General features: G+C 41.4%; 2 protein-coding genes and 1 long non-coding RNA gene across 16 annotated transcripts in view; 1 reads left to right on the forward strand and 2 right to left on the reverse strand.

Moving 5' to 3' along the window:
* LOC110496850 (uncharacterized) overlaps window positions 1–5,701 on the reverse strand; it is a 107,242-nt gene extending 101,541 nt beyond the window's left edge. The window contains exon 1 of the mRNA XM_090208990.1: window positions 5,422–5,701. The gene's annotated coding sequence lies outside the window, so the exon portion shown is untranslated. The remainder of the gene's footprint in view (window positions 1–5,421) is intronic.
* A 10,508-nt stretch (window positions 5,702–16,209) lies between these two features.
* Window positions 16,210–19,491, reverse strand: LOC149975614 (uncharacterized). Its single transcript, XR_016488587.1, has 2 exons — window positions 19,137–19,491; window positions 16,210–16,567 (listed from the first exon to the last, which is right to left on the reverse strand). It is a non-coding gene; the product is annotated as an uncharacterized LOC149975614 (long non-coding RNA).
* On the forward strand, window positions 17,714–25,231 carry si:ch211-199g17.2 (uncharacterized). Of its 14 annotated transcripts, none has more exons than XM_090208996.1 (9): window positions 18,729–19,300; window positions 19,743–19,855; window positions 20,177–20,361; window positions 20,469–20,546; window positions 20,646–20,785; window positions 21,161–21,286; window positions 21,365–21,422; window positions 21,540–21,866; window positions 22,619–25,231. In XM_090208996.1, the coding sequence occupies exons 3-9, from the start codon at window positions 20,337–20,339 to the stop codon at window positions 24,553–24,555; spliced, it is 2,691 nt and encodes an 896-aa protein (XP_090065122.1). In that variant the 5' UTR covers window positions 18,729–19,300; window positions 19,743–19,855; window positions 20,177–20,336; the 3' UTR covers window positions 24,556–25,231. The 14 variants fall into 14 exon arrangements, with proteins under 14 accessions (XP_021428123.3, XP_090065122.1, XP_090065124.1 ...); XM_090208998.1 differs by having other exon boundaries at window positions 18,858–19,300; window positions 19,783–19,855; XM_090209002.1 differs by having other exon boundaries at window positions 19,151–19,300; window positions 19,783–19,855; window positions 20,310–20,361.
* Window positions 25,232–26,348: the final 1,117 nt, after the last annotated feature.

Below are 26,348 nucleotides of genomic sequence, written 5' to 3' on the forward strand. Positions count from 1 at the left end.
GTGGTTTGTGCTCTCTATCCAACAGCATAAACAGTGAGACAGACCTGCTCAGAAGCCAGACTTTGTGTATAACACGTCGCCCATTTTATTACTTGCGAAATACTGCATCAAACACCTTATGCCTCGTTTAAAAAAAACTGGGCGCTGGAAATGCTGAAATCTCAGACTTCGGACTTCAGTGCGTTGAAAACAACTGGGAATGAGCTCAGACTGGGAAAAATCGATTTGAACGGTCATCCGACTCGGAATTCCAGCTCGGGAACTCGGGCCTCTATATAGCTCTGACTTTCCGAGCTGAAAATCACTGGCGTCATGATTTGGCCTCGTATTTTTCTGGGTTCCCAGTTGTTTTGAATACCGCGTTGAGAGATCTTGTTGTAATAAATATATAAGACAAATTCTTCATTCACAAAACCAACTTGCACCGATAGGAAAGTTTTTCTTGAACATGCTTATTCCTGCCATTGTCTGGAAAAATGCATGGTTACGGCCCTACAAATACTGTATACCAAACAAAGTTAAGGAAGTGCACTTCAAAATTTTACATAAGATTAATCCATGTAATTCTATGATTTCCATATTGGTGGCTATTGATGATATCTGTGTTTTCTGTGAAAAAGAAGGTGAGACTCCCCAAGACTCCAAAAAAACAGCCAATAATGTCAGGTCCAGTACCATCTTTGGGCCGCGGGTGTGAAAGATTCAGCAGACTGCTGGCATTACACATCTGGCTAAAAGACTACTGTAGCTCTGCTGGAGTCACTTTTATTGATAACTTTGACACCTTCTGGAAACAGAAGATACTCTACAGGAATGATGGAGTCCATCCAAATCATCTTAGCTCCTGCACTCTGTCCATGCATTTCATGGAAACAATGACTGGCAAATGATCCAAGACCAGCTCAGTTAATGAGTCGTCATAATGCTGCATCAAATGTACATCAAATGTATATACCCATGTCAGAGACGCAAACTCGGTCTCAACCTTTAAGTCTTTACTGAAGACTCACCTCTTCAGTGGGTCATATGATTGAGTGTAGTCTGGCCCAGGAGTGGGAAGGTGAACGGAAAGGCTCTGGAGCAACGAACCGCCCTTGCTGTCTCTGCCTGGCCGGTTCCCCTCTTTCCACTGGGATTCTCTGCCTCTAACCCTATTACAGGGGCTGAGTCACTGGCTTACTGGGGCTCTCTCATGCCGTCCCTGGAGGGGGTGCGTCACCTGAGTGGGTTGATTCACTGATGTTGTCACAAATCCCGTTTCCTGAGTCTGTTTTTTGCCTATGTTCTGTCCTGGAGAGTTTTTTCCGGCGTCCTGGAACGCACCCTGTCTGGTTGCCGGGCAATGTAGCCAGTTGGGCTTTCTGATTACCCGCACCTGTATCCCATCAGCTATCTGCACACCTGGTCCTGATCATCATCTCTCCTCTTCATAAGCCCGGACCTGACATCCATTCCCTGCCGGATCGTTAGCCATGAACAGTATGTTGTGCCAGAGTATCAGCCTCAAGTTGGATAGAATTTGTTTTGTTGTTTGTTACGTATTGCTTGCCTTGAACTTACCTCCGTTTGTTCTGTCTTCAGTTACTCACCCGGATCATTTACCCCATTCCCGCCTGGTCGTCGGAGGATTCCGCTTCCCCATTGGATCCACCTATTTACTCCCATCAACTCATGACCGCTACCCGCTACGCCACCTGGATATATCTACCCATTCACATTCACTTGTAAATAAATACTCACCTTCTTCCTACTCTCCTTGTCCTGGTCTGCTTCTGGGTTCGATTTTGAAGAATCGTGACAGATGTGGTCATCCTGTCTGGGTTGCGTATATTTTCTGGGTGATTTAAATATTGAGTGGCTTCCCACTCAAGCTGCCCACTCAGGAAAAAATGTCAAACTGTAACCAGTGCCTGCAACCTGGATCAGGTTGTCAGTCAACCTACCAGGGTAGTTACAAACAACACAGGTATTGAATCATCAACATGTATTGATCACATCTTTACTAATGCTGCAGATATTTGCTTTAAAGCAGTATCCAAATCCATTGGATGTAGTGATCACAATATAATAGCCATATCTAGGAAAACCAAAGTTCCAAAGGCTGAGCCTAATATAGTGTATAAGAGGTCAAACAATAAGTTTTGTAGTAATTCATATGTTGATGTAAAGAATATTTGCTGGTCTGTGGTGTGTAATGAGGAGCAACCAGATGCCGCATTTATGAAACTACTTATTCCAGTTACTAATAAGCACGCACCCATTAAGAAAATGACTGTAAAAACTGTTCAATCCCCTTGGATTGACGAGGAATTGAAAAATTGTATGGTTGAGAGCAATGAGGCAAAAGGTATGGCAATTAAGTCTGGCAGTCCAACTGATTGGTAAATGTACCGCAAATTAAGAAATCATGTGAATAAAATAAAGAAAAAAACTACACTATGATACAAAGATAAATAATATAAAGAATGATAGTAAAAAGCTTTGGGGCACCCTTAAATTAATTTTTTTGGGGGGGAAAAGCCAATTCGGCTCCTTCATTTATTGAATCAGATGGCTCATTCATCACAAATCCCACTGATATTGCAAACTACTTTAATGACTTTCATTGGCAAGATAAGCAAACTCAGGGATGACATGCCAGCAACAAACGCTGACACTACACATCCAAGTACAACGGACCAAATTATGAAAGACAAGAATTGTACTTTTGAATTCCGTAAAGTCAGTGTGGAAGAGGTGACAAATGTATTGTTGTCTATCAACAATGACAAGCTACCAGGGTCTAACAATCTGGATGGAAAATTACTGAGGATAATAGCAGACGATATTGCCACTCCTATTTGCCACATCTTCAATGTATGCTTACTAGAGAGCGTTTGCCCTCAGGTCTGAAGGGAAGCAAAAGTCATTCCGCTACCCAAGAATAGTAAAGCCCCCTTTACTGGCTCAAATAACCGACCAATCAGCCTGTTACCAACCCTTAGTAAACATCTGGAAAAAATTGTGTTTGACCAAATATAATGCTATTTTACAGAAAACAAATTGACAACAGATTTTCAGCATGCTTATAGGGAAGGACACTCAACAAGCACAGCACTTACACAAATGACTGATGATTGGCTGAAATAAATTGATGATAAAATGATTGTGGGGGCTGTCTTGTTAGACTTCAGTGCAGCTTTTGACATTATTGATCATAATCTGCTGCTGGAAAACGTATATGTTATGGCTTTACACCCCATGATATAATGTGGATAACGAGTTACTTGTCTAACAGAACACATAGGTTGTTCTTTAATGGAAACCTATCAAATATAATCCAGTTAGAATCAGGAATTACCCAGGGTGGCTGTTTAGGCCCCTTGCTTTTTTCAATTTTTACTACTGACTGCCACTGACTTTGAGTAAAGCCAGAGTTTCTATGTATGCGGATGACTCAACCCTATACACATCAGCTACTACAGTGACTAAAATTACTGCAACACTCAACAAATAACTGCAGTTAATTTCAGAGTGGGTGGCAAGGAATAAGTTAGAAATATTTAGGGCTAAAACTAAAAGCATTGTATTTGGAACAAAACACTGACTAAACCCTAAACCTCAACTAAAACTTGTAATAAATAATGTGGAAATTGAGCAAGTTGAGATGACTAAACTGCTTGGAGTAACACTAGATTGTAAACTGTCATGGTCAAAACATATTGATGCAGTAGTAGCTAAGATGGGGAGAGGTCTGTCTATAAAAAAGCAATGCTCTGCTTTCTTAACAACACTATCAACAAGGCCCTAATTTTGTCGCACCTTGACTACTGTTCAGTTGTCACAAAAAAGGACTTAGAAAAATTGGATTTGGCTCAAAGCAGGGCAGCACGGCTGGTCCTTGGAAAGTGGAGGAGAGATTGACTTCATCACTACTTTTATTTATGAGAGTTATTGACATGTTGAATGCACCGAGCTGTCTGTCTAAACTACTGGCACACAGCTCAGATACCCATGCATACCCCACAAGACATGGCACACAGCTCGGATACCCATGCATACCCCACAAGACATGTCACAAGAAGTCTCTTCACAGTCTCCAAGTCCAGAACAGACTATGGGAGGCACACAGTACTACATAGAGACATGACTACATGGAACTCTATTCCAAATCAAGTAACTGAGGCAAGCAGTAAAATTAGATTTAAAAAACAGATAAAAAAAACACCTTATGGAACAGGGGGGACTGTGAAGTAACACAAACATTGGCACAGACACACACACACACACACTATACATACAAATGGATTTAGTACTGTAGCTATGTGGTAGTGGTGTTGTAGGGGCTTGAGGGCACACAGTGTGTTGTGAAATCTGTTGTGAATGTATTGTAATGTTTTAAAATTGTATAAACGGCTTTAATTTTGCTGGACCACAGGAAGAGTAATAAATACAAATAGACTGTTTTCTCTGCTACCGCATGGTATGCGGTACCGGAGCGTCAAGTCTAGGACCAAAAGGCTCCTTAAAACAGCTTCTACCCCCAAGCCATAAGACTGCTGAACAATTAATCAAATGGCCACCGGACTATTTACATTGACACCCCCGCCCCCTCCATTTGTTTTGTACTCTGCAGCTACTTGCTGTTTATTATCTATGCATAGTCACTTCACCCCTACCTACATGTACAAATTACCTCAACTAACCTGTAGCCCTTCACATTGACTTGGTACCCCTTGTATATAGCCTTGTTATTTTATTGTGTTACTTTAGTTTATTTGGTCAATATTTTCTTAACTCTTCTTGAACTGCACTGTTGGTTATGGGCTTGTAAGTAAGCATTTCACGGTAAGGTCTATCTATACTTGTTGAATACGGCGCATGTAACAAATAAAGTTTGAAAACATCCACGGCTAAAATGACCAAACATCATTAGCCAAACACGAAATCTGTCAGGAAACGCACCTCCAAAAATATATGAGCAATAGAAAAACACGGGCCAATCGACGTGTTCAGTGGCTCTTTAATTAATATACTCCAAATCAATTGTCTCAAGCATCATGTTTGTTGAGATTATACATTTATTTTGTCTTATATGCAAAAGATTATTAAATTTACCATCAAAATCAAGACAACAGATTTTGGACTTTGTCACATCTGAAACAAAAATTGTCACATGATTAAATGTTTATTTTTCTTCACATGATTAAATGTTCTTAACCGTAGACTCGACGACATGACGTTGCCACGAGCAGCACCGAAGATTAATTTATTTTTGTAAAGATTTTTGGTAAACTCGGTTTCCTTCTTTGTCAATGCAAGCTCGCAAATGAAAGCATGTGCATACAAAGAAAGATATGTCATGTTGCTAGAATGTAGGTTTAAAAACGACAGCTGCATATGCAGATTAGCCATATGGCATAACCTACACATATAGCATACCTTGCAATGCAATCTTCTCTAAAAACCAGTGGGGTGTATTCATGGATGCCAAGGGAAGCCAGGCTTCCCCCAAAAAATGTTTTAAAAATAATAATAAATATATAACTTATCTCTCGTCTCTCTGTGTTTCCTTAAATTCCCAAGAGACTGAATGTATCTCACAGGAGAAAGCATCCGAGCGAGCGAAACAGCGCCCCCCTGTCTCTCTACGGGTAGGCCATCTATCTGATGCTGTCTGGTTCAAACGAGTATGACATTGTTGCCGCAGAGCATTGAAGGCAAAGTAAGCCAGAGAGCATCTGGCCTCTCTTGACAAAAAAAGTATGCAAAATTAGCCAATCAGCATTGAGCTAAACTGAGCGAACTCAACTGTGAATGGTCCTGGAGCACCAAAAAAAATTGTCAAGGGAAGTCAGTTTGGATTTTGGCGTCACTCCTATCAAATCCCATTGAGAGCACACGTCATTGACAGAAAAACTTGAATTGTTGCATCTCGTTGTGTTGTTGTCCTCCAGTGGCTAGCTAGCTAATATTGGCATTTCCTAAATTAGCCATGGATGAAGATAGGGATTTGGACTTGTGGTTTTACTTAATTATCCATACTGGCCAATGATTATAATGGCGATTCTGATCCAACTATAAAATACATTGTGCCCCCGGCCTAAATGTATGGAAGTTCAATATGAAGCTAGATGTAGAAGGCTAATGTTAACTAGCTAACGTTGCCCATGAATGGAAGTTAGGCTAGCGAGCAAGCATTTTAGCTAGATAGCCGAGGACAACAACAAATAAAAGCGTGTCCTGTATGAAAGAGTCATAGACCGTTTCATCTACATGAAAAATAGGAGGATTGCATTGGCGTTTCTCCACAAGTAAAGTGAGTCAACATGTTTTTCTACTTGCACACACACACACACACATACACATATGCATACAGACATCAGAACCATGGACAGCCACATCGTATTTAGCTGGACTACATTGTTTTTGGTATCTTTTAGTTGTCACTGTATTCAACTATGCAGAGGTGATATGATGATGTTGAAATGTTGAAATTGAAATGGTGCTGGAATAGTAGAGGCAGCTCCTGTTTTCTTTGCGAGTTGCGGTAACTCTCTGTGGTTCTAAATCATTCGTTGTTTAGTGGTCTGAAAATGTTGGAAACCTTAATTTACTTGACCATGCCGTAGGTCATGTAACTAACTGTCTGTTACTGTACATGCAATATGCTTTGTGGACTTCACTGGACAGAGGTTGCTATCCGGTTTTGTGATTAAACAAAGTTGTGGTTGAATTTATTTCTGCCACAGTGTCTTCTTAATGCCTCTGCCTCTAGGCCTATAAATCACGGTCGCAGGGCATATGAATTAACAGGTTATAGAGGGGGGTGGGGGATTGGCTTCCCTGGTGATTTTACCCACGCACTGCTACTGCTAAAAACAGTTGTACAATGTGCTCTGCAATAAGATAACCAGAGTAGGATTTCTAAACCAGATGAGATCTCAAATAGCAGTTCCCCAATACCATGGTCGGCATATGCATAATGTTGGATGCATTGGAATATTATTCTGAATTTTTCAGTACATATGTGACAATTATTTATTTCAGGAGTCAGCAAAACTAGTACTCTATATGTGCTCTAGGTCATTGGACACCATTAGATATGCACCTGTCGGTTATTCTTGTAACTGTTATGGCCAACTATGGTTACACCTCTTGGGTCTTTTCCAGAACAGCGGCTCCCCTTTCAGTGGAGTCAGCAGGATGTCATGTATTGGTTATTCCTGTAGAGTGCCAAGGTCTGTTGCTATGGTCCTACATGCATGAAACTATTTCTGTGACTCTACAGGTTGCATGTCCTAATATGAAGGCAATATGACAACAGTGGCTAAATGCCAGAGGTGATGAGCCCTTAAGAGCAGTTACTATGAGTATGACGTAAGGAGGACACGTGTATAAAATGTGTGTGCCAAGACTGGAAGGCAGTTGTTTTCATCATCGAACTCGGCTTTTATTATAAAGTAATAAAAAGTCTATTTGAACTCACATGCTCCGGTATTTGTGAAATATGATTGACCAAATATTTCCATGACAATATAAGGTATGGAGAATGATAACGAGACTGTGGGATTATAGAACAAGTATTTGAGAAAGGAATGTGTGAGTTTCAAATACTACATGTTCAATGAATGTGAGTATATTTAGGTGGTTTACATTATAAACTTTCCTACTGAGGGGTTTGGATTTCTGAGCTTTAACTATTATTAAACATTAGTTATATTATTAAATCATTAGTGTCGTGGAAATATTGAATCAAATATTTCTCAGATACCGGAGCTTGTGAATCCAAATATACTTTTTTTTTTTTACAAACAGTAACAAAGCTGAGCAATTCCATGGAATAAATTACTCTTCTTGTTCAGAACATCAGTATTTATACATTTCCATCAGACATGTTCCCTCCCTTCTATGTAAATTATTAACTCCCCTTGGACATGCGTCACTATTATCTTTATGACTTAATTCTGGCTTGTGTACGCCCACATCTGGCTCAGGTTAGATTATATTGGTGGTGCAACAACAGGTCCTCTATAAAAAAGAATACATTTATTACATATATATGTTCCCATTATAAGTACATTTCAAATAGATTTTAATGAACACAACCATGTCTTCCCAATACATATACATAGTTTGTGGCTCCTGTATTGGTTGGTAAAAATTCATAGTCACTGTCCCACACCAGTTTAGGTCTATGTCACTTGGAAATGATTGACCCATGTACCCTGTGTTTGCCTTGACTAGATTCTATGTGGCTCCAAACAGTCTGGTCTTTTTTTGGCTCAGTTTAGCTTATTCACATAGATACCACTTAGTTCTGTTTCTTTAGGTCTAATGCTTAACTCTGTGTTGGACCACTCCTGCACTTCCATAGTCTTTCCACCTTCATTCTGTTTACATATGTCTTATGTTATATTGCTTCTTCTTCCTACTTCCAAAGGAAATAGTATGGGCACTGGAAAATTACAAGGAGACCGGAGACTCTCCAACATGGGTACTGGAAAATTACCAAAGAGCTGGATTTTTCACCCACATAAGTTATAATAGAGAAATGAGGGGTGCCATAATGAAGCTTGGGAGGTGCTGAGTGCAGGGAAAAACGGTCACATGGCAGTACTGATAAGGGGAGGAACCGTTTATTGCCCATATCACTTAGCTTCCTGCCTAGCATTAAACATGCAATGTTTAGCGATAAGTAGGAAACTCCACCCAAAGTTGGGTATGTATACTGCCACGGATGGAACCATGTCTTTGTTGATTCAGCTGTTCGATCCTCTGGAAGAATAAACTTGGTTTAAGCTTTTAGAGTGTCCGTTGAGTTCTTACACTGATAATTAGAATCTAAAACCACTATCTTCTAAAAGTTAACAGTGCCAATCTTGCCAATCCATTAATTATTTTACTTACTATGACTGGGTGTGAGATAGGGCTGGGCGATAAATCAATATCAATAATTATTGAGGTAATTACTTCCCTCAATAACGATACAAAAACCTTTAGATTCATTTTCGATAATGTCGATATAGAATAATTAGGGACAGTAGTCCATTTCACCTCTGACGCAGCTGTCATGCCCTGACCTTAGAGAGCTTTTTATGTCTATTTTGGTTTGGTCAGGGTGTGATTTGGGTGGGCATTCTATGTTCTTTATTTCTAAGTTTTGTATTTCTATGTTTTGGCCAGGTATGGTTCTCAATCAGGGACAGCTGTCTCTGATTGAGAATCATACTTAGGCAGCCTTTTCCCACCTGTGTTTGTGGGGGATTATTTTCTGTACCTGACAGAACTGTTCGTTGTCCTCTTTGTTGTTTTGTTTCAAGTGTTTTGATAATAAATCATGAACACTTACCACGCTGTGCTTTGGTCCACTTCTTCCACCAACGACAAGGGTCGTGACAGCAGCAGGAACGTGCGGAGAAGTGACAATATGCACGTGGAGAAGTATACGCCCAATAAAAACCATTTAGTACCTCGAGTGATGGAGTAGCCACTATTAACCACGAAAAATGAGTGATGTAGGCGAAAACAGTGGCAGTAATAGCCGTTGAGAAGGAGCAGCTTCCAACTAAGAAATGATTGATGAAAAGGGTTAAACGGTTTCAGTAATTTGGAAGTGGTTTGGCTTTTTGAAGTCTGACAAAGAGCAGAGCAATGTTCAGTGCAAATTGTGCCGTAGACGGGTGGCAACAAAGTCTAGTAATACGACAAACCTTTTTCAACATCTGAAGCAAAATCACTCTTAGGAACATGCAGGAAGTTTGAGTTTACGCCACGGTATTGATAAACGCCCCTCAAGTACCAGCCAATCTAGGGATGTTTGCCCGAAGCAGTCAACACTGACAGCGTTTATGCCCTACAAGCAAATATCGAAAAGACACTGACATCACAAATGCTATTATGCATTGCATTGCTAAGGACATGATACCAATTAGCACAGTCGACAAAAGGTTTCAATTGGCATATCAATTTAATTGACCCCAGGTGCGTGCTCCCTGACCGCAAACATGGAACAATTTTCCTTAAAGTATAATTTTATGTGTAGCTCACAATTTAAAAAAATGTAACCTTTATTTAACTAGGCAAGTCAGTTAAGAACAACTTCTTATTTACAATGACGGCCTATCAGGGAACAGTGGGTTAACTTTTTCAGGAGTAAAACAACAGATTTTTACCTTGTCAGCTCAGGGATTTGATCTAGCAGCCTTTTGGTTACTGGCCCAACGGTGCCTAGTGGTTTGTTCAGGCATTAGGCATTCTTGAGTCTGAAGCAGATATGCACCTTTTAAACATTATTTGATTAATATCGTGATAATTATCGTTGTCGAATGAAAAAATATATAGATATCATGATCATTTATTTGCCATATCGCCCAGCCCTAGTGTGAGACATGTTTTCCATAATGTACTTTTCATGCATATGCAAATGAACAAAGAACACCATCACAAATACTGTTTCACCATTTATTGAGTACAGAGTCAAATAGCAAAGGTGTCTCAGGCAGTATTTGAAGTATCTAAATATAGCGTGACCTACCAATCAACCTACCAGTGCATTCGGAAAGTATTCAGACCCCTTCCCCTTTTCCACATTTTGTTACGTTACAGCCTTATTCTAAAATGGATTAAATTATTTTTATTCCCTCATCAATCTACACACAATACCCCATAATGACAAAGTGAAAACAGGTTTTAGAAATACCTTATTTACATAAGTATTCAGACCCTTTGCTATGAGATTCTAAATTGAGCTCAGGTGCATCCTGTTTCCATTGATCATCCTTGAGATGTTTCTACAACTTGATTGGAGTCCACCTGTGGTAAATTCAATTGATTGGACATGATTTGGAAAGGCACACACCTGTCTATTGTCGTGTCTTTACTATCATTAACTGAAGACTGATAGTTTTTATCGAAGATTCTCTGTAATTAGTTATTACGCGATCAACTGATTAATCACGTAACTAATTAACTAGGAAGTCGGGGCACCAAGGAAAGATATTCAGATTACAAAGTTATAATTTCCTAAAATAACTTTTCAGATAATTTATCTGATCAATTAGTCTTCGAATTAATGAATTATTTACTTTGTTAGTCTCATTCCAAACGTCGTAAATTGTTGGTTATCTGCACAAACCCAGTCTTTACTATGAGTCATCCACACATCAATTGTCTTAAATCATTTATTTATTACTAACTAAGTAATTCACAGAAATGCATAAACAAACAAGGTAAATGTGGTTACATGAAATGATAGGAGAATGTGCCCTACTGGGCTAAACCGGCATGGCGGCTTGTTAGACAAAAGGGGAAGTGGGGGTCAAGTGGGGGTCAACTAAGAAGTCACTACAGAGTTAATATTTATAACAATTGAAATGCTAATCCTTTGCACATGAACGCTCACTCATTCGGGAACAATTGCAATCAATATATATATTTACGCTCACTCAGTGTGTCGTCTTGATCACAGGTGAAAAGTTCATTTATTTTGTAGAATTGTCCATCACTCTCCCTCTCTCTCTCGGTTGTGGTTAGAGGGGATTGTTCAGAGTGACATTCGTTATAGCATGGATGTTTCGGCGGTTGTCGTTCTTCGCATTCAATGATACCGAATTCCTAGCTGCAGACTAGTAATTCATATCAAAGACTTGTTCTTATTCTGTCGGTATCGATAGTCTAAGAGTTTAACCACGTGGTATGGTTAAAATATTCAGAAATGATCTACAACCTTTGTCCTCCTAATGGAGAAAAACATGGTCTGCAACCTTTAGCCATCTCGTAATTGAGGTAAGCTCGGTCTGCTGATCGAAAACCGTAGTGGGGGTTTTATTCGGAAGGGCCGAAGAGAGCTGTCCCAAGATGTCTGACCCTAACTGGGCTCAGGGGCGGTCCTCTGATTTAGTTAGACCTCAGAAAACTATTTGTAGACCTCCACAAGTCTGGTTCATCCTTAGGAGCAATTTCCAAACGCCTGAAGGTACTTCTGTACAAACAATAGTATGCAAGTATAAACACCATGGACCACGGAGCCGTCATACCGCTCAGGAAGGAGACACGTTCTGTCTCCAAGATATAAATATACTTTGGTGCAAATCAATCCCAGAACAACAGCAAAGGACCTTGTGAAGATGCTGGAGGAAACAGGTACAAAATGATCTATATCCACAGTAAAACGAGTCCTATATCGACATAACCTGAAAGACTGCTCAGCAACGAAGAAGCCACTGCTCCAAAACCGCCATAAAAAAGTCAGACTACGGTTTGCAGCTGCACATGGGGACAAAGATTGTACTTTTTGGAGAAAGGGGGAGACTTGCAAGCCGAAGAACATCCCAAACGTGAAGCACAGGGGTGGCAGCATCATGTTGTGGTGGTGCTTTGCTGCAGGAGGGACTGGTGCACTTCACAAAATAGATGGCATCATGAGGCAGGGAAATTAAGTGGATATATTGAAGCAACATCTCAAGACATCAGTCAGGAAGGTAAAGCTTGGTCGCAAATGGGTCTTCCAAATGGACAATAACCCCAAGCATACTTCCAAAGTTGTGGCAAAAGGGCTTAAGGACAACAAAGTCAAGGTATTGGAGTGGTCATCACAAAGCCCTGACCTAAATCCTATAGAAAATGTGTGGGCAGAACTGAAAAAGCATGTGCGAGCAAGGAGGCCTACAAACCTGACTCAGTTACACCAGCTCTGTCAGGAGGAATGGGCCAAAATTTACCCAACTTATTGTGGGAAGCTTGTGGAAGGCTACCGAAATGCTTGACTCAAGTTAAACAATTGAAAGGCAATGCTACCAAATACTAATTGAGTGTATGCAAACTTCTGACCCACTAGGAATGTGATGAAAGAAATAAAAGCTGAAATAAATCACTTTCTACTATTATTCTGACATTTCACATTCTTAAAATAAAGTGGTGGTCATAACTGACCTTAGACTGGGAATTTTTACTAGTATTAAATGTCAGGAATTGTGAAAAACTGAGTTTAAATGTATTTGGCTACGGTGTATGTAAACTTCCGACTTCAACTGTAAATGTTTAATAACCTTTATCCTTTCGCCACCATTATCTTTTAGTCTCACTCTTTTAGTCTCACTTTTAGTGCCTGGGGCCCCCCCGCCTTGCGGGCTTTGAGGGGTGTGTGGTACATCAGTGGCAAATGGGCATTTTTATTCATGACCCTAAGGATGATGAGATGTGAATTGCTTAATTAACTCAGGAAATCAACTGCTTTCAATATACTTTGTATCCCTCGTTTACTCAAGTATTTCCTTTATTTTGTCAGTTACCTGTCATCCCCACACCCTCAAACGTAATGTTATTTGTGTTAAGTCTTCCAAACAGGATACAACTGGGCCCGTATTCATAGACCATCTCAGAGTAGCAGTGTTCTAGTATTTTAATGGTCAATAAATATGATCTATTTATGAATTCGGGCTCAGGTATTTTCACCATGAATTTTGATATTGACACTGAATTATCTTCCTCCGAGAATTCTGTGTGCCCCCATCTTGACCTTGTTAAAACCTGTAATATCGCTCCTCTTGTGGGTCGGCTCTCAACCCGGACCTGCCTATTTCAGAGCTGTCGGTTATTCCTTGTCCTCCGTCCGAAGAGGCCCGATAAAGGCTTCTCAGCCTTGAAAACAAACTAGTCACAGCGTGCGATCCTATGAGTCTAATGTCCATGTTACCTCACCCCCTTGTGAGACAGCGCTTCCACTGTGATCATTTAAACCTCTTAAGGATCCGCCCCTTTTTTAAATTTTCGCCTAAAAAGACATCTAATCGACCCTAATCTAACTGCCTTTAGCTCAGGACCTGAAGCAAGGATATGCATATTCTTGGTATCATTTGAAAGGAAACACTTTGAAGTTTGTGGAAATGTGAATTGAATGTAGGAGAATATAACACAATAGATCTGGTAGAAGAAAATACAAAGAAAAAACCCAACCGTTTTTTTTTTTTTTTTTTCTACCACCATCTTTGAAATGCAACAGAAAGGTCCCATATCTAGCCATCACTCTGTTTGTAATTCCGATGGTGTCCAAAAAAGGGCAGCAGTGTTTGTGCAAAGTTTCAGACTGATAACTTGAAGTATGAGCAAGCTACATGACATTTAGTGTGAAGTGACCCAGGTACATTTGGGCAAATCGTGAAGGATTACATTTCTCTGCAAGAATATCGTCAAATCTGTATACTTGGACTTTAATTTAGATTTTCCAGTATTAGTAGCCATATTGTAAGTTCAACATTTGCAAAACACACACAAGTTTTCATAACTTCATAACTCTCCGTATAAATCCGAACGTAATTTGACTGATTGAAACAACGTTTAGGGTTAGATTTTCACAGATTCCTTTCTTTGCAAATTGAACGGGTACAAATACAAAATGGATCATGCTATATGGACCTTTTAGGATATGAAAAGGGATTTGATCTAACAAAACAACACTTCATGTTATCTCTGGGACCCTTGGGGTGAAAAGTCAGAGCAAGATTTCAGAATGTAAGTACACATTTCACCTTCAGAGGTGAATTTATCAAACCTATCGCTGTGAAAAAAAGTGTTTTGTTGTTAGGAGCTTTCCTCAAACAATAGCATGGCATTTTTTTGCAGTAATAGCTACTGTAAATTGGACAGTGAAGTTATATTAACAAAAATGTAAGCTTTCAGCCGATTTAAGACACTTATACGTACCGACATTTGTTGTTTCTCTAAAATGTGCGATCATAACAAACGTTGCTACATGATTTACAACTGTCCCGTTGACGGAACACCTAAAGAAAATTGCTCAGAAAGCTTGGAGGGGCTAAATAAAACCACCCGCGGGCCGCTAGTTGGGAAACCCTGTTTTTCTATAATGCTTTTGAGTCTTTTTATTTTTTCACCAAAGTAGTTTTTAGATTTTGTATTACTGTTTAAATTTGACTGTTTTCCTTTTATATTTTTGTATAAAGGTTACCTTATTGATAGTTTTTTAACCGATTCTAGGTATTTTTCCTTAGCTCTGAGAGCTTTTTCATCTTGAGGGGGAGAGAAAGGTAAGAACCATTTTCTTTTTGCTTGAAAGTCTGTCATTAAAATTGTATTAAACAAAAAACATTTTGCATAGGGTTGCCTAAGTATTTTAGTTAAAGGTGCCAAAAGTATTATGTATTATCAATACATATTGCATTTAGCATGTTTGCGTGACTAAATGTTACCACCTGGACTTGTTTATTCAGGAGACTGAAAAGATTTGGCATGGGTCCGCAGTTCCTCAAAAAGTTACACAGCTGCACCATCGAGAGCATCCTCACCGGTTGTATCACCGCCTGGTATGGCAACTGCTCGGCATCCCCGACCATAATGCGCTACAGAGGATAGTGCGTACGGCCCAGTACATCACTGGGGCCAAGCTTCCTGCCATCCAAGACCTATATACCTGGCGGTGTCAGAGGAAGGCCCAAAAAACTGTTAAACAGTCACCCAAGTCATAGACTGTTCTCTCTGCTACTGGCATGCGGTACCGGAGCACCAAGTCTAGTTCCAAAAGGCCCCTTAACAGCGTCTACCCCCAAGTCATAAGACTGCTGAACAATTAATCAAATGTCCACCCGGACTATTTACATTGACACCCCCCTTTGTTTTTACATTGCTGCTACTCACTGTTTTATCTATGCATAGTCACTTTACCCCTACCTACATATACAAATTACCTTGACTAACCTGTACCCTGCACATTGACTCGGTACCAGTACCCCCTGTATATAGCCTCGATATTGTTATTTTATTGTGTTACTTTTTATTTTATTTTTTACTTTTGTTTATTTAGTAAATATTTTCTTTCTTGAACTGCATTGTTGGTTAAGGGCAAGTAAGTAAGCATTTCACGGCACGTGACAAATACTATTTTATTTGAACCCTGTTTCCATCAGAGTCACACAAGTGCATGTCATTTTACTTAAGTATTTTGTTCTTGTTAGCTGATTGAGAATGTATGCATCTGGTCAGTCAACGGAGTTAGAGTCCTGGTTTCTGGAAGTAAAGCATTAGTGGGAGTTTCTAGGATCTAGCCCTAGCCAGGCAGGAAAGGTTAGTCTTCAAAATTACCATTGGCCTAATGGTGAAATACCTGCGCGGCTTCCTTCCTCACCGGCAACTGAGTTAGGAAGGAAGCATGTATCTTTGTAGTGACTTGGTTTATTGATACACCATCCAAAGTGTAATTAATAACTCAAAGGGATATTCAATGTCTGTTTTATTTTTTTCTTTACCGATCTACAAATAGGTGCCCTTCTTTGCTAGGCATTGGAAACCCTACCTGGTCTTTGTGGTTGAATATGTGTTTGAAATTCCCTGCTTGACTGAAGGACCTTACAGATAATGTGTGGGCTACAGAGATGAGGTAGTGTGGGGATTTTCCAGTGCATGCGTTATGCATCTCAGAGTAGTAAGCAGAATCAATATAGGGTTAACCATTAGACGTGTAAGCAGAATCCATGTGATTGTCCAAAGCTGGATCAACACAGGCCTAGCCATTCTGGGTCATGCCTGGTCTTGTGAAGGCCATTGGACAGGCACATTGTGTAACGGCGTTCGTCTGTTGAAAGAGGAGCGGACCAAAATGCAGCGTGGTGGTTACTCATGTTCTTTAATGATGAAGAACAAACCAACAAATACAAAACAACAAACGTAACGCGAAAACCCATACAGCCTATCTTGTAACAACTAACACAGAGACAGGAACAATCACCCACAAACACACAGTGAAACCCAGGCTACCTAAATATGGTTCCCAATCAGAGACAACGAGAATCACCTGACTCTGATTGAGAACCGCCTCAGGCAGCCATAGACTATGCTAGACACCCCACAAAACCCTAAGACAAAAACGCACCACAAAAACCCATGTCACACCCTGGCCTGACCAAATAAATGAAGACAAACATAACATACTACGACCAAGGCGTGACACATTGGTTAATCAGTTATAGGCACCATTAGACATGCACCTGTATTAGGAAGGTTTGTGTGTATTAATTAAGTACTATTAGACATGCACCTGTATTAGGAACATGTGTATTCTTTTTTGTATTGATACTATGGTGACGCCACCAATATAATCTAAGATGGGCGTAAATAAATCAGAAGTGAGACTGAAAGATAATGGTGGCGAAAGGCTATTAATCATTTACATAAAGAGGAGTGACTATGTATGTTATGTAAGGATGAAACTGTATAAAATTAGTGTGCTAAGACTGGGAAGATCAGTCAGTCCATGGGCCAGCTCGGCTTGTTACTTTGTAATAAAGTCTATTTGAATTTACAAGTTCCGGTATCTGAAAAATATTATTGGATGAATATTTCCACGACAGTAGTTATTCAAAAATTATGTTAAACACATATTCCACAGAGGGAATCCATGCAACGTATGTGACTTGTTAAGCAACTCATATCATATTTAGGCTTGCCATGACAAAGAGGTTGAATAGTTATTGACTCAAGACATGTCACCTTTTCATTTATAATTAGTAAAAATTTAGAAAAACACAATTCCACCTTGACATTATGGGGTATTGTGTAGAGGCCAGTGGCAAAAAAAATCTACATTCAATACATTTTAAATTCAATCTAACACAACAAAATGTGGATAAAGTAAAGGGGTGTGAATACTTTCTGAAGGCACTGTACATATCTACCTGAAACACATTACTCATTGTGTTTCTCTTATTATGTGTTTTACTTTTCTTTTAGTTATTTTCTTTCTCTCTGTTTTGTTGTTTATGAAGCATGTGACAAATAAAATTAGATTGGATTTATCCATCTCTCTTGACTTTGTTTACTCATCTTTCTACTTGTGTCTAAGTGCTGTGGTGTATGCGCATTCAATCACACGAGAGGGACCTGTCAGCAAACCATGTCTTATCACAAGGAAAGGCCCATTCTTGGAAAGTCCCCAACACTACAGAGCTCTAGGTGGCCCAATGTTTTCCGGGTGTACTTGTATAATGATTTATGTGTGTTTCTAAGGATGCACATGCTATCTCTCTCGGTAGAGAACACTGTCCCTTTAACATACTCTGCTTTCCTAAGTATGAAGCATAATACTGTTTTTCTAAGTATACCCCAAAATGCAGATACACAGGATGTCGGTATCTAAGTGTGATTTCCTGTTGCAACAACAAACCCTTTACCAAAAGGTCCCTTGTATTGTCAGTATTCACATTTCCCTTAACACAAGGTGTATTTAATATCTCAAATTTTAAATCAAATTATAATTCCTATCAACATTTCCCAACCCAACAATAGTAGCCTATTCTCATAATACTGCTGGCACAAGTCTACCAGTCCTAAAGTTTTCATTTTGTTCCTCTTCTCGTTATAAGCAGAGACAAGACTACAACTACATTTCAAGCAACATCATATGTATCTATACACCCTTGGGAGATCTCTCCACACAACATCCTTCTGTACACCCTCTTTGTTCCCATCTCTTATGTGCATTTCTACAACCCATAACTCCTCTTTACTCCCACACCTTCAAAATCACATAAACATATTTAAATCGAATTCTTTGAGACTCTAAAAGGACACTAAGAATTACACACACCCTCATTCTAATAGATTTAGTATGATGGATACAATCAATTACCATACATTGAATAAAATTAGAACACTATGTCAATAGACAAATGTATAACTCTTGAACAGGATAAAAGATTAAGACTGTGGAGGTGAGAAAAGGAAGCTGTTCAAGATTCATTAGCTCCTGAGTAAAGCCAGAGAGAGCATGTCTGCTAGAATTGCAGACAGCTCACTGAGGATGGTAACTTGGAAGGCATCTTTCCAGATGGCGTCCACATTTGACTGGCAGAGGGTTTTGTATGTTCAGTTGATGGTGACATTACACAGACCCGGAACTCTTCATACAGCAACATTATCTTTATGGCTGTTTTGTTCTTTAGTGTTTCATAGCCAACTTCATGTCATGCAGGACAATATAATGTACACGTTTTGAGCTCTCACATTGTTCTTCAAAGATTTCCTAGAGAATGTATTTTTATTGTGTATCATTTTGACCCATTCAATTATAATCATTTGTATTACGGCTCAAACTCTGATTTACGAAAGGAAGACGTGCGATTAACAGGCTGTAATAAATTCCTCACCCCTCTTTGGTTCCGCACTCTTGAGTTTATCCCGCTGTATCTGACCTCATGCTTTACGCAGTGCGGTCGTCGAGTTGATAATCCGTGTCAGTAATCTCTTTTAACAATTTATTTCAAAAAGACAGATCAAACACACCATTTCCCCTGACGTGGAGTACAGACCGGTAGGTCATTCTATTGTTATACGTTAATTAGCCATATGGATAACTTTTTTTACTTGCTGGCTAGCTAGTTGCTTGCTGGCTAGCTAGCGTTAATGTAACTTAAGTTCTGTCGGAGTTTCATTCGCACACATTTGATTGTTAACGATAGCTTGGCGAGAGTGACATTTATACTTCAGTTTTCATACGAGCCTTGATTTGGTAGCTTGTCGAATGTTTTTATCCTGACACTCCAGTTTCGTTTCTTGGCTAGCCACTTTCGTTTTGCTAAACCATTTGGAAGAAAATATTGCTGACGCGTTAGCCAGGTTAGACAGGCCAGTGACCACATTCAAGTTGTTACTGACCTATTCTTCCATTTTAGCACATTGCGCTCTGTTCCTGCCGAGATGAATTATTATATCTACATTAAGGATTTGTATGTTCTTCTATCTCGCAAATATAGATCGAGTCCTGTAGTTGAGTTATATTTGACTTTTTATCAGCACACCTCGGTGACGCCAGTCAATCAGCTACATCACCTTTCACATGCTCGTGCATCATCAACAAAGACGAATGGTGAGACTGATAGTCGGCTTCATTTTCAAGTATTGTGTTGGTAAAGAATGGATTTGGCAATATATTTGTATGGTCAAACTGTGTGACATATGATATTGTGAAACATTGCACCGTTAAACGTGAGCAGGAGTCTATTTTATGGAATTGATTGGGATCAATGCCAATTGTCAATCGAGCATGGCAAAATGAGATTGAGTCTTGACTTAAATGGGTGCTGTAAAGTCAAACTGACAGATGTAGAGTGTGGTATAGCAGCTAGATAATGCATTATCTCGATATTATTAAAAAAACATAGCTGATATCTGCTTCTGTCCCTTGCAGCCCCGTATTTGCAGTGACTGGTGTTGTTGAGCCACCTTGTGGTGTTTGCACACAGTGTTTCCCCCCTGCCTCCCTCTCTCTTTCTCCATCTGCTCTGTCGCTCTTTTTTCTCTCACTCTTTCTCGGTTGTTAGGGTGTTTGACACCTGAGGTCTGCCACTATGCAGCCTGGAGGAGCACACAATGGTAGGCAATGGGTTATCAGCTCTTTATTCATCCTCATTCATTCATTCCTCAGCATCCTCTCTTTCTTCCTTTCATTGTCATTCATTCATTCTCTCATCCTCATGTAGCTGTGTGTGGCCAGAGCCTGCTGTCCAACTCCCTTAGGGTGTATCTGAACAACAAGAACAGACTGCAGCCCATAATCGGTCAGGAACAACTCTGTGTTTTTGTAAATGATACGACTGTGTTTTAGACCAATGTGTGTACTTTAGACCTGTGTGTACTTCACGTGTGTGTGTTTTTAGGTCTGGGCTGTGTGACAGAGTGTGTGACACTCGGCAGGGACTCTGAGGCGGTGTACCTGTGTGAGGTGTGTGTGTGTCGTCTCAGTAAGGCTGATGTCAGGAGCCACATCATGGGGAGTCTCCACCGATACAACTACATTGTGAGTGTGGGATGTGTGTTTCTGGATCTGTGCTCTTTACTCACAAGCTACTTAATGATTCTGATGTCTTATTGTAATACCTGTACGGTTAAACCACACCTCTTTACACCAGGGTTTCTCAATCCTGGTCCCAGGGACACAAAGGGGTGCATTTTTTTTTTGTGCCCTAGAATTAACACACCACATTCTTATCAAAGGCTTGATGAGTATTTTTTTTAAATCTGGTGTTTTAGTGCTAGGACAAAAACAAAAATGCGCACCCTGTTGGGGAATGCGAAACACTGCTCTACACAATCACTGACCTACAACTAGCCTAATACAGCTGCATGTATACCACTTGCGTGTTTCCTCTCTCTTGTGGCTGTCGTTGTATAGAAAGTCCATCACCCTCACTTTGTGTCAGAGTGGAAGCAGAGTCCTCCTGACCTGTCCAAGCTGGCCCGGCCTCTTATGGAGATGGCTCAAATACTAGAGAAGAGAGAAGGAACCGGGGACGTACAGGTATGTGTGTGTCTGTGCATGCTGGGGTGATGTGTGTGTGTGTGCGTGCAAATCTCCTCTGTCCTGTCTTTCTGTTAGGTGCTGAAGTTGGATGCTGCCATGTATGACGATATGACAACACACAGCGAGAGTGATGGTCAGTCCATATTCTCTCTTCTCCTTCATCCATCAGTTTTTTTTCTCTTTGTACCAGTCGGCGTCACTCACGCTGTCCGCCCCCCCGGATCTATCGTTCTCTCTCTCTCTCCTCCAGCTCTCATCCTCTTGCATGCCATCAGGACTGGGAGGGAGCAGAGAGATCTTCAGAGCCAATCAGTGAAGCAATCAGTCCAGTCGGAGTATCTTACCATCCAGTCACAGAGAACCGTGATATCGCCTCGAAGGCTCTCCGTCCAACCAGAGAGGCCTGTTGTCCAGCTTGACAACCGAACCGTCCTATGGAGGAGTCCGACCACCCAGAGTCGGAACTCATCTAGCCAATCGGAGAAGTCCCCTGTGTTGCAGCAGAGTGTCTCTATCCAATCACGGCTTAGTTCGTTGGAGGAGGAGGAGTTTCTCCATGGAAGCAAGCCACTGGTTGGTGAGTGTATGACCTCATGGGATGATGCGCCAATTTTGTTAATGGGTGGTTAAAGACATTGGGTACCACTGTGTTGGAAATAACCTTTTGACAGTTAGTTTAAAGCCCCAATGCAACTGTTTTCATCCCCATGTCAAATAATTTCTGGATAACAATTAAGTACCTTCCTGTGATTTTGTTTTCAATCAAAATTGAAAAAAATATACAAAAATAGCTTCTTGGCAAGAGCAATTTCTCAAGCAAGAGCAGTCATTTTGCTAGGACTGTCTGGGAGTGGTCTAAGTGGGGGAGGGGAAAAAACGAAAACTAGCTGTTATTGGCAGACTGGTTTGGAACTCTTTCTTATTGGTCTATTAACTAATTTACCGGATGGTGATGTCACCAGGCAGGCCAAAACTACATTCCACCAAAACAGGCTGAAATGACAGGCGGTCTTTTCAAACAGCTCTTGCACTAAAAGGGCATTATCATAATTTTCACATTAGTATTCCAACTCCTAGTGTGGAAATGTACATAAAAACACAGGAAAGTCACATTTTTGACGGCACTGGCCCTTTAATTCATTTTTTATGATTTACATCCCCTGAATCATTCCCTGCTACACACATTGTGTTTTCTTTATTTTGCCTATAGAAAAATGTATCTAACTTTTTACTAACATTTATCACTCTTCTTTGTGAGTGTCTTTCTCTCTCTCGTTGCCTCTTTCTCTCTCCCTCGCTCTCTTCGTCTCCTTTTGTCTCTCACTTAAGGTGCTTCACTGAAGCGTCCTGCCTCATCATGGCAGCATGACCCCTCTCTTTCCCCGACCCCAAATGTCACAGCTGGAAGTCAGACATCTCTGGGCGGGCCTGAGGGGAAGGGGGCGGGACTGCAGGGGGTTCCTGCAAAGTTGATTCGCTGTGAGCCGGTGTTCAAGGTCAGTCTATCTATGACGGACGGCCCCTGGCTGTTGGAGAGGAACTCCTTCAGCCTGGAAACCTCCCCCTCCTCCCTCAGACACGCCTCACCCCTTCACTCCCCCACCGTAGATGCCTCACTCCAACCCTCTCCCGCTCCCTCACGTTTGCTTGGCCAGCCGGGAAACTCAGTTGCCGCAAGACTCGGAAACACACATGAAAATAGACACACTCCGGGACATGCACACACTTCGACTATGAGACTGAGCCCAGCCATACCTGATCAGCAGCTGACTATGGGAGATGACACCGAGAAAGACCGTCTGTATCTCGGAGGGGAACAGAGGTTCACCGACTATGCTTTGTACGATGGCAGAGAGAAAAACACAACTGACGATCTCTACTCTGTCAAAGAGCAAAACAGTACTGACCTGGTTTACCTCAGGAGAGAGCAGCACCGAACTGACCATCTGTATTCAGAAAATAACCGACTCACTGACACAAAGTTCCATGTCCGAGTGGGGCAGAACAACCGACAAGGCAGTATTTACCCCGGTCTAGCCTGTGCCAGAGACATCACTGACACAGCGTCTGTTGCCGGGCCGATTCTCTTCACTACCGGCCGTCTCTTGAAGGAGAGCTTGACAGACACTCCTCTAATGGAAGAAGAACAGGAGGAGGAGAGGGGGAATGAGTGTCATTCTGGGGCACAGAGGCTTGCAGAGGATGACAGGACAACTGACAGTCTGTACTCTACTGGAGAGAGGATAACAGACCGTGGGTTTTCCACAGGAAGCAAGTCAACTGACAAAATGTACCAAACAGGAGAAAGATCAACTGACAATCAGTCTTTTACAACAGAAGTGACAACTGACCGTTGGTATGCTACAGGAGAGGAGCTAACTGACCGTCAGTTGATGGAGGAAGAGGAGCGATGCAGAGCTGAAATTCAGAATGGAGTTGGGCTCATCGTGGAGGTCATGGTGGAGGAGGGGGAGAGAGAGGAAGGAAAGGATGGAGAGAGGGAGGAGAACTCAGACTTTTACCACCAACAGTATTTGCAAGGCCAGCCTCCACAACGGCACCAGGCGCAGGGGTTCACAGGAACTCATAGGGGCGCCGTAGGGCTTCATATGGTTGACACAGCAGATCTCAGACATGACATAGCCCTTCATAGAGATCAGGCAGAGCCAGCCCTTCACCGAGAAGAGATGAGCAGTTGTATGGGTGACATAGCAGCCATGCAGCAGGTGCAGTTATGTGAGGCTGAGTACAGAGAAGCATGGGCCTATGGAGGCACACAGCTGACCCCTGACACCTCTAGATCAGGTCTGCAGGAGTATGAGACTGACCCTGGCTCCTACTTGCCATTCCCAGAGGGCCACAGAATAAACTGTGACCCCTACCAAGTGGTTTCTGATTGGTTTAGAACCACCCCTGGCCCGCACTTCGTTCACTCTAACCCTGACGAGTTTACACCCCAGGTCCTACCGTACCCCCACAATACAATGCCCCAGGGGATTGGACCCAATCCCCACTCTGGTCCCTTCCCCATGAAGATGAGGGGTGTGCAGTCACAGGAGTACAGAAGGCTCCCCAGCCCCCCATTTGTTATGGTGTCTAGACCCTGCCACCCTCAGCCCTTCTTTCCAGGACATGAAGGCTTTCTGTCCCCCCGGCACGGCCCAGCCTTACCTCCCAGCCCTCCCCACTACAGAGGAGCCTACTTGGGCCACAGCCCTGCCCGGAGTCCCTGGGCAGCTCCAGGACCAGGACCTCCCTGGGTCTAATTACCACACACCATACATAAATCCACCAGGATAGTTATTTGTGGCAATTTAGACACTGTTGTTTTAGATGGACAGGTGTTTTGTGTGTTTTATACACTTTAGGTTCTATTGTTTTTATAGCTGTCTTAAACCAACAGTATCCCATCCATTGTATAAGTGCTGATTTTTAGGTACTTCCCCTGTATGATGTCATGAAATCTCATTGACAACTGTCAACGATTCAACTCACCGGTTCAATTCTGTTACCAATTCAGATTTATACAAGACTTGTTTGTTTTAAGTTGTTTGTCTCCTGCCGTCGAGTCAAGATGGAGCTGAGATGGATAAATAGACAACACGTTGAACACTGGCTAAATTTTATAATATTATGAACTCGGTTTGTGAAACGCTGCTTCAGTGACCAATTAGAGACATTATGAAGAAGGGAAATCTATTTTTCAACAACAAATATTTTGGTTAATGAAAAAAAAATCTAAATGTAAATATAACCTAGGGTTTATTTTACACAATAAGGGGATCAATTAGGGGTTCAACATTGGCCTTTCCAGAACTGTCTAGAAGGAGGCGCTGTATTCGTTTTCAGTTCAACCAGCTGAGGGAAGCAGAGCTGAATAAGTTGTTTAAAATGAGGTTCAGAAACACAACACTTGTTAAAATAAACAGTATTATTTTCAAATGTTTTTCATACTTGCCATGTGTGCTCCCCTCATTAAGTTGGGTTTATTTCAGTGTGACAACAGCTGTGGCCAGTGTTATATTTTGACTTTGGTTCACACACCTTTACATTGGCTTAATTGAGTAGATTTGATTCCATTTGTTGAATTATTAGTGTTAATTTGAAGATTATTCCCCAAAAATGTTTGTGCAGCAGGTACGACTGACTTGGATTCGCCTCTTCCTATAGTCAGACTACGCGCTGCCCTTTTCTTTTTCAAGGAACTGTCGGGTCTCAACTCACTTTTGAAAAGTAGAATACACCAGGTGCAATTTTGACATTTTGTTGTGTATCAGCAGTTTCCCACTTATGACAGTCGCTCAATGAGCCCATGTCAGCAAAACATTTTAAGATTGCTAGGTAAGGTAGTTGAGCCAGGGGCCCTGACCTCCAGGGGGGCCTCCATTGATTTTTGTAATTTTGTCACTCTTTTACAGACACTATATATACACACACACATAAGTATATGTGGATTTGGCTATTTCAGCCACACCTGTTGCTGACAGGTGTTTAAAATCGAGCACACAGCCATTCAATCTCCATAGACAAACATTCACAGTAGAATGGCCTTACTGAAGAGCTCAGTTACTTTCAGCGGGGCACTGTCATAGAGTTCCACATTCTCCAACAAGTCAGTTTGTCTAGAGCTACTCGGTCAATTGTAATTGCTGTTATTGTGAAGTGGAAACGTCTTGGAGAAACAGCAGCTCGGCTGCGAAGTGGTAGGCCACACAAGCTCACAGAACGGGACCGCCGAGTGCTGTAGAGCGTAAAGATTGTCTGTCCCCTGTTGCAACACTCACTACAGAATTCCAAACTGCCTCTGGAAGGAATGTCCGCACAAACTGTTTGGCGGGAGCGTCATGAAATGGGTTTCCATGGCCGAGCAGCCGCACGCACACAAGCCTAAGATCACCATGTGCAAAACCAAGCGTCGTCTGGAGTGGTGTAAAGCTCGCCGCAATTGGACTCTGGAGCATTGAAAAGGCGTTTTTCTGGAGTGGTGAAGCGTGATTCACCATCTGGCAGTCCGATGGACGAATCTGGGTTTGGCGGATGACAGGAGAATGCTACCTGC

Source organism: Oncorhynchus mykiss, chromosome 18, assembly GCF_057628025.1.
Source record: "Oncorhynchus mykiss isolate SJ-2025 chromosome 18, ASM5762802v1, whole genome shotgun sequence".
Taxonomy (NCBI): Eukaryota; Metazoa; Chordata; class Actinopteri; order Salmoniformes; family Salmonidae; genus Oncorhynchus; species Oncorhynchus mykiss.